Source organism: Bos taurus, chromosome 13, assembly GCF_002263795.3.
Source record: "Bos taurus isolate L1 Dominette 01449 registration number 42190680 breed Hereford chromosome 13, ARS-UCD2.0, whole genome shotgun sequence".
In the NCBI taxonomy this organism is placed as follows: domain Eukaryota; kingdom Metazoa; phylum Chordata; class Mammalia; order Artiodactyla; family Bovidae; genus Bos; species Bos taurus.
In genome coordinates, this window is record NC_037340.1 from 72,564,568 (window position 1) to 72,573,131 (window position 8,564).

At 52.8% G+C, this 8,564-nt stretch overlaps 1 protein-coding gene across 9 annotated transcripts in view; it reads left to right on the top strand.

Annotated features, from left to right (window-relative positions):
* Positions 1-3,187, top strand: part of TOX2 (TOX high mobility group box family member 2) — a 153,377-nt gene extending 150,190 nt beyond the window's left edge. For 7 of the 9 annotated variants that reach the window (XM_025000596.2, NM_001206688.2, NM_001206689.1 and 4 more), the window contains 2 exon segments: positions 322-449; positions 2,411-3,187. In XM_025000596.2, coding sequence (XP_024856364.1) covers positions 322-449; positions 2,411-2,477 — 195 coding nt within the window. In that variant the 3' untranslated portion in view covers positions 2,478-3,187. 9 annotated transcript variants of the gene reach the window in all.
* Positions 3,188-8,564: the final 5,377 nt, after the last annotated feature.

Below are 8,564 nucleotides of genomic sequence, written 5' to 3' on the forward strand. Positions count from 1 at the left end.
ACACTGGGAATTACAAAGCCTGCTTGACCCTGGGAGGTCACACAGCCCAGTAAGTCCATTTTACAGAGTGGGAAACTGAGGTCCAGGGAAGGAAAGTCCTTCACCACCAGCACCCCACCCTTGCAGCTAAGACTAGGACTGGATTTTCCAGAAGGTGCTCTACCAGGGAAAAGAAAGAAGTAGTCCAGGCAGACGGGCGGAGCAGAAATTTCATATAAGCCGGGGCGGTGTCTCTGCGAACAGCCCCATCCCCTCCTTGCTGCCTGAGAGGCACCCCTTTGGCTCGCCTTTGCTCACCGCCTCCTCCTCCCCTCTCCGCAGGACTTCCCTCACATCTCTGAGTTCCCCAGCAGTTCCGGACCCCGCTCCCCTGGCCCGTCCAACCCCACGAGCAGCGGAGACTGGGACAGCAGTTACCCCAGCACCGAGTGTGGCGTCAGCACCTGCAGGTGGGCCTCACCCCCACCCCTGCCCACGGTGGGAGCTGCTGAGGGCAGTGTGAGGGTAGTATGAGGATGGGGTGATGGGAGGAAAGGGCAAGGAGGACACTGCAGATCACTGTCACCTGCAGGAGGGCCTCGTGGGCACCAGGTGCCCAGCGTCGTCAGGAGAGGAAGTAGAACAAAGCAAGGACCCGTAGGGACTCAGCTGTCTGGGGCCAGGCCTGGGGGATACTGAGGCCCGTCTTCGCTCTTGCTGTTTTTCCTTCCATCCTGTTATTTTTCTTTTCCTTCTTTTTTTTTTTTTTTTTAAGATTTACTTATTTATTTAGTCTTCCCTGGTGGCTCAGATGGTAAAGAATCTGCCTGCAGTGCAGGAGACCCAGATTCGACCCTGGGTCAGGGAAATCCCCTGAAGAAGGGCATGGCCACGTGCTCCAGTCATTCTTGCCTGGAGGATTCCACGGGCAGATTTATTTAGTTTTGGCTGCACTGGGTCTTTGTTGTGGCTCACCAGGCTCTAGAGCTCGGGCTCAGCAGTTGTGGCGCAGGAGCCTAGTTGCCCCGTGCCTCGTGGAGTCTTCCTGGAGCAGGGGTGGCCCCTGCCATCGGATTCTTCGCCACTGGACCACCAGAGATCTCCACCCTGTTTTCTTTTCTCACAAGTGCTTCCGCGTGGCATTCATAGCTAGAGCAACTGTCTTTGGTCAGCTTCCCGAGGAGCAGAGCCTGAAGCAGGAATTTGGTGCCCTTGATGATGTATATTTGTTCAGGGAGAACCCCGTACCAGTAGTGGGGCTAGGGCAGCGGCTGGGGCAGGGAGGAGCCTAGCGAGGGTATGGCCTCAGCCAGAGACTGGCTTTTATTTTTTAATTTATTTATTTTAATTGGAGAATAATTATTTCACAATATTGTGATGGTTTTTGCCATACATCAAGATCAATCGGCCACAGATACACGGGTCCCCCCAATCCTGAACCCCCATCTCCCTCCCCCCCATCCCTCTGGGTTGTCCCAGAGCACCGGATTTGGGTGTCCTGCTTCATGCATGCAACTTGCACTGGTCATCTGTTTTCCATATGGTAATATACATGTTTCAGTGCTGTTCTCTCTGGCTTTGGCCTGATCTCATGGGAGCTCTGGGTTCCAATCACAGCACAGATTTGGTCCCATTATTTGGTCCCATTTTTTAAAATAAAATAATTTTTTATTATTTTTTGGCCGCACCGGGTGGCATGGAGAATTCTGTGTTCCCCAACCAGGGATTGAACCAGAGCTCCTGTAGTGGAAGAACGGAGATTTGGTCCCAACTTTTAAAAGTTCTAGCTTTTTGTATCCTCAGCGCTGAGGACCGGGTGGTCTCCCACCAGGATTCCAGGAAGGGTGTTTGGTTCCGCGCGCACACACACACCCCCCTCCGACGCCACACACACAGACACACACCCCTCCGACACAAACACACACCCCTCCGACACAAACACACACCCCTCCGCAGCCACACACACCCCTCCGCAGCCACACACACACACACATCCCTCCGCCGCCACACACACACACACACCCCTCCGACACCCCGCAGGTGGATAGTAAAGACGGGACCGGCCCAGACCTTCACGCATCTTCCGAGGGGCCGCTGAATCCGGGGAGGGGATGAATGGCCAGTGAGCAGCTGTCCCCATGCACTCGGGCCCTGTGTCCTGCCCCGTGAGGACCAGGGGACTCCTGGGTGGGGGGCGGTCACATCAGCTCTGACAGCCCCTCCTTTCTCCCCAGCCTGCTCCCCAGGGATAAATCGCTCTACCTCACCTAAGCCCGTCTCCCTGTCCTCCCTGAGGCTTGCTGGAAGGGCGCTGCTCAGAGCCTGAAGGGCTGACAGCAGAAAAGAGGCCTCGGCAGGAAGCAGGGCGCCGGCGCGGAGCGCAGTGAGATGCCCGGGCCCAGGGCTGAGGCTCTTCCTCACCTCCCGGCAGACTCTGCAGAGGCCGCCCGCCGCCCGCCGCCAGCCCAAAGAACCTGCTGGAACCTCCCGCCCCCTGACCGCTTGCTCCAGGGTTCCCGTGGACCCCGCGCCTCGCCTGCCGCCGTCCCCTCCGTCTGGTCGTCTGCGCCGGAGCTGTCCCTGGACCGGTGGCCCCGCCGCAGGAAACCACCCCAGATGCGCCGGGCGGGGGTCGGCTCGGCGCCAGACGTGCAAATCCGGTTTTACAGTGTGAACAAGACATTATGACACTTACAAACTGTTGGCTCCATGTAAGTATTAGTTGACTATGTGTTTTAGAAGCTGTGCTGAAGACACCTGTAAGATTATTTTGTTGGGATGGGGTGGGGCGGAAAGTAGATTCCTTAAAGGTAAAAAAAAAAAAAAAAGGCATTTTATATGACCGTTAGCACATTTTTTTTTAAGTTTTATCTCAAGGGAGACGTGCACAAAAGAGGCTGCCAAACCATTTCACCCTCTGTACAGCAGGAACTGGACAATTTATAGCCACACTCAGAGACATTGCGCTTTCTTTTTTTTTAATCATACATTCATCTATTTAAAACAGCCAGCAATGACTTCTGTCTGTTTACGAGGAACAATCGAGAACAAAATTGCAGTTTTTATCATAAAGTGTGTGTGCTTTGGGGTTTGGTTTGGGTTTGGGTTCTTAATGTTTGCAGCTGTTTTCTGACCCTGCAAATGTCTGTCCTGGTGCCCAGTGCTTCTCTCGAATTTCTTTATAATAAAACTGATAAAAAGTTGGAAACAGCCTGTCTCTCTTTACACTTGGTAAGCCAGGGGCAGGCCCTCTGCAGTGATCCTTGGTGGTGGGATTCGCCAGGACAGAGCCCCTAGTGTCAGCCAGGTTGAGGGCAAAGTCCCCCCTGCCCTTTCTCCATCCCTGAGGGTCTCTGTGGGCGACAGAGCCTGGATGGCCTCAGTCTTGCCATCTGTAGAAGTGGGGCGATGATGGTGCCAGCAAGTAGGTTCCCATGATGATTCAAGGTGCCTTGCGTGCTGGCCACACAGGGAGCTCCCATCAGCAGGTGACCACAGTGAGTCCCTCCCGACCACTCCCTTGCCCCCAATGGAGTTTCTGTCCTCTGGAAGTTTCCAGGCTGGTGGAGGTGAGAGGTGCATTTAGGGCAGCAGGAGCCCAGGGTGGGAAGAGGGACTCCTCCAAACCCAAGTATAGCAAGCATCTCAGACAGGGAACTCTTAACTGGTTTTCCTGAAAGATGTTAGGGGTGATAACCTCAAAATAAAGTAATAATTATGTGACTATTTTAGCCATTTCTGGAAAAATCACAATTGCCTGGTGTGGAGGAGCTAGGGGGAGACTGCAGCTCTTGGGCCTCATGACACAGCTATTTTGAGATGAAGAGCAGGTTTAGGCACCCCAAACCAGGCCCATGACCCAGACAGAGGAGGCTGCATGGGTCTGGCCCCTCGTTCTCCAATCACATAACCCTGCTTCACCCAGATAACAACTCCTGGGATAGGCACAATTTCTCTGAGCCATTTCCTCACTGGAGGACTTGTAGTCCACTTTGGAAAAAGAAAAAAAAACCCAGCCCAACAAACAAAAACAACATGCTGTCATGTCAGTAGCGTCGTTGCAGTGTGAGGCATAAATATTTCATGTGGTTACAATTTCCTGTGTGGAGCTTGTCAGTAACACACAGATGACTTAGAGAGTTTAATATTCGACTCTTGCTTCTCTCCATACATTGGAGAAAGCAACATTGCTGGATCACTGGGATCCACGCACACAGTCCCAAATAAGAGTGCTAGGCTATTGGGTTCTTGCTGCTGAGGTGGATGCTCCCACCTGCTCTCCCACCACTACCCCACATCGCTACATCAGGATCTCAGGGTTCCTTTGGCCACATCCATGTGCTGATGCTGGCCTCTCTGTCAGCTCCAGGGATGCTCGGAGGCACCCAGACGGAGTCTGAATACCCTGCCCACACGTATCAGGGGGTGGCCAAGTGGGTGTGTCCCGGGGGGTTCAGAGAGTGGAAGCAGAGTGCATGGATAGTGGAAGGTACAAGGTTGATTTCAGGGTGAGGAAGTCCATGGTGCCTACTATAGGGGAAGATGTTGGTGCCCCTCCCAGACCCCTTTATGGGCTGGCTCCTGAGTATTGGCTGTTCACTGGTCACAGCTGCCCCCTTTGTCCTAGTCGTCGCCCTGGACCAGGAGGGGATGCCCCACGCCCCAGAGCTGCCCTCCTAACCAAATAAGGGAGCAGCCACTCCGTGGTACCTCTCATGCTCCAAAGCTCCTTGGGATCACAATGCAGCGGCTCCCCATCTTTGCTTAGCTCCTTCTCCACCCTACCCTGCTTCCCTCACTCCCCTACTCAGAGTACCCGCCTGGTAAATTTCTTAACCCAGAAACCCCATCTCAGGCTCTTATTTCTCAGACAATGGATCCACAATCCTAGCTGAGCAGAGTGGGGCCACACCAGTAACGTTCCATATTCTTTCCCTGGCTCTGGCCCTGCCTTCAAATGTAAGACTTTGAGCCCTTGAAACCAACCCAAGCCTTACGCAGGGGAGATCTAGGTTCTCACATGTTCGCAAAGAAATCCTCTCAGAACTTCCCTGGTGGTGCAGTGGCTAAAACTCCACACTCTCAATGCGGGGGGCCCAGGTTTGATCCCTGGTTGGGGAACTAGATCCCATGTGCCGCAACGAAAGCTCCCATATGCTGCAATGAAGATTAAAGGTCCTTCGTGCTGCAACTAAGACCCGGAGCAGTCAAATAAATATTTTTAAAAAAGAAATTGTCTCCCCAAGGAAGTCCTCTCTCCAGGAAGCAGTGTCTGCTACCTCTTCCTATTCTGTCCAGAGATGATGCTGGTTCAGCCCATGGAGCCCCTGGAGCCTGATGCCACACCCACTGTAAAAGCACTGAGGCTTCTTCACAGATGCCCCCACCCTGTCCCTGTGCCCCTAAAGCTGCCACCCTGGGCTCAGAATAGACCAGCTACCGTTGCAGCCATGGCGCCCCCAATCTGCCAAGGCCAGTCTGTGTGGCCTGGACCCAGTCCTCGAGGTCACATGTTATTGTTGCTTGGTCCCTACTGCAGGGCTCCTGACCTGGTGAGGACCCTCAGCCCCTGCCTGCGGCCCGCCCTCCCCAACCCGTCTCCCCTCTCTGTGGAGCTGATCCAGGAACCAAAACTGCTTGCCCTTCCAGATGCCAAATGCTTGATTCAGCTGCCTGCATCTTCCAGCTCCCCCACAAAACCCTGGAATCCTAGCAGGGGCCACAGCAGGGGCAAAGGCCAGGCTTCTCATCCCGAAAGGAAGGTGTGGCTGGTCCTGAGATTGCCCAGAGCTAATCCCTCCCTCTAGGGCTACGTCTGAATTTCCATATTAGACAGAATGTGGGCAACATGGCCCGCATGGGCTTTCCAATGAATTTTCAGAGTCCAGGATGTTAAAATTCAATTTATTCATTCAGCAGGAATACAAACAAGTGGGCAGTTTACTCTCTGCCAGGCCCTCAGCTGAGCACCCAGGACCAAGTGGAATCGGACACAGAGTCTGCGCGTCTAGGAGCTTACAGCAAGTTGGGGAGGCAGAGAATGAAACCAGTAATATTAAATTAATCCTCAATTTATAATTTCATATCATAAATCATTAAAAAAAACATACATTTAAAACTACTATGTGGCCAGTGCAAAAAGAGGGAGCCGGGAGAAGGCAGAAGAGGGGCCCCCAGTCCAGCTCGGAGTCTGCCAAGGCTTCCTGGGTAGCTGATATCTGGACTGTGCCCTGCCTGGTGACCAGGACTGAGCTGGAGGACTGGCCCGTGCCTGAAGAATGCCATATTTTCCTGATCCTGACCTCAGAGGCTGACTCTGTGGTTGTGATTCTGCAAAGGTGAAGAGGGGCGGGGAGGGATGAATTCAGAGTATGGGATTAACTGATACACACTCTGTGTATGAAATAGATACGCAGCAAGGATTTGTGCTATACAGGGAACTATATTCAATATCTTGTTATAACCTGTAATGGAAAAGAATAGAAAGAAAAGAATATAGATGTGTACCCACGCATGGCACATGGGCACAATGCCATACACATTACATACCACGTGCCTGCCAGGCCCATGCATACACCCCAGTATGTCCTGGCTAGTACATAATACGAGAAACTTTACCTCTGTGTAGAGCTTAAATAACAACAATAATAATAACTTCAAAGAACTTTCCATGTATTAGCTCATTATTATTCACAGCAGCTCTTTGAAGAGGAGACTATTACTCCAAGTTTCATATGAGAAAATGGGGAAGGAGCTTTGCTCAAGGTCATGGGACTCGTAGGATGCAGAGCCAATATTCTCCCAGGCAAGCTGTGCCTGGATCTGTCCCTCATCACCACACACAGCAGCCCTTCGTCTCTCTGGCCTGAGTTTCACCCCGCATTCAGAGCTTACCTGGGCCTCCAGCCTCCCTTCTCTCCAAAGGAAGGGTGTTCCTGCTGCCAGAAGGCACCGCCACCCCCACCCACCCATCTCTGTCCATCTGACCTTGTCAGCCCTTGACCTTCGGCAGGAGAGCTAGACCCTGCAGTGGAGGAAGAGTGCCCTCCAGATGTTCCTATGAAACACAAAGCGGGTTAATTAGCACTCTGTCTGGAAGATCCCCTGGAGGAAGAAATGGCAACTCACTCCAGTATCCTTGCCTGGGAAATCCCATGGACAGAGGAGCCTGGCAGCCTCCTCTGAACAACTTCACTTTCCCTTCTTTCCTTTCACCAGTACTTATAAGATATCAATTGGTAAGGCCCCTTAGAAAGTAAAACTGAAAGTAGCTCTGACGTGTCTGACTCTTTGTGACCCCATGGACTATTCAGTCCATGGAATTCTCTAGGCCAGAATACTGGAGTGGGTAGTCTTTCTCCAGGGGATCTTCCCAACCCAGGGATAGAACCCAGGTCTCGCACATTGCAGGCAGATTGTTCACCAGCTGAGCCACAAAGGAAGCCCAAGAATAAGTCCTCTTAGAAGGGCCCCAAAATAGTTGTTCCGATCAAGAATAGCAGATGGTGGTGTGTTAGGTTGGGAGAAAGCAGTGGAGAAAGGGCTCTTGAGGAAGTGATCCTGGCGGCCCTCACGGCTCCAGCCATCCCCTCCCACGGGATGCACGTGTGGATGGTGTCAGGATGCTGGCTCCAGGAGATGTCCGTTCACCCATTTCTTCTGGAGCTCCACGTATGAGTGTGCTGGGTATGGTGATGTTTGGCCCTGAATCAACTTCTCTAACACATACGCCTCAGAGGTAGCCCTGGTCACCCACTCTGGGCTATTGGAGCTGTTCCCTCCCGCCAACATATTTTATACAAATGAGTAATGACTAAGAGGGATTCCCTTGTAGCTCAGTCGGTAAAGAATCTGCCTGCAGTGCAGGAGACCCAGGCTTGATCCTGGGTTGGGAAGATCCCCTAGAGAAGGAAATGGTAACCTACTCCAGTATCCTTGCCTGGAAAATCCTACGGACAGAGGAGCCTGGTGGGCTACAGTCCATGGAGTCGCCTGAGCGACTAATACATCTTAATGAATAAGATGGCTAGTCGGAGACGGGGACAAATGCTCCCAAGACAACATAGTAGGGTGACACGAGAGGAATGGGTGGAGGAGTGTTGTGGCCACTTCAGACAGGGGATGGAGGTGGCCAAGCAGAGCCCTGAGAAGGTAGAGGAAGCAGCAGTGACCATATCTTAGAGGACAGATTGCCTGAGAGAAGAAAAGTCTCGTGGAGGGGACCTGGGGCAGGAAGAAGCCTTCTTGCTCTGGAGTAGCAAGGAAACCAGTGTGGCTGAGGGATGATCAAATGCGAGTGTGGACCAAGATGGGTTTGAGGATGCAGCTAATGGCCTGATGAGGACTCCTAGGCCACAATAAGGAAGTTGGACTTTGTGGTCAAGGCAGTAGGAAGTCACTCGAGTGGAGGAGGGACACGATCCAAACTGCCTTTTCACAAGGTCTCTCTGGCTGCTGGGGGTGGGGAGTGGAAGTGGGGAGATTCGTCAGGGGGGCTGTGCAGTCATCCAGGGGAAGGACAGTGGTGACACCAGACAGGCTAGTGACAGTGGACGAGAGGGATTGAGATGGCTCAGATGCACTGT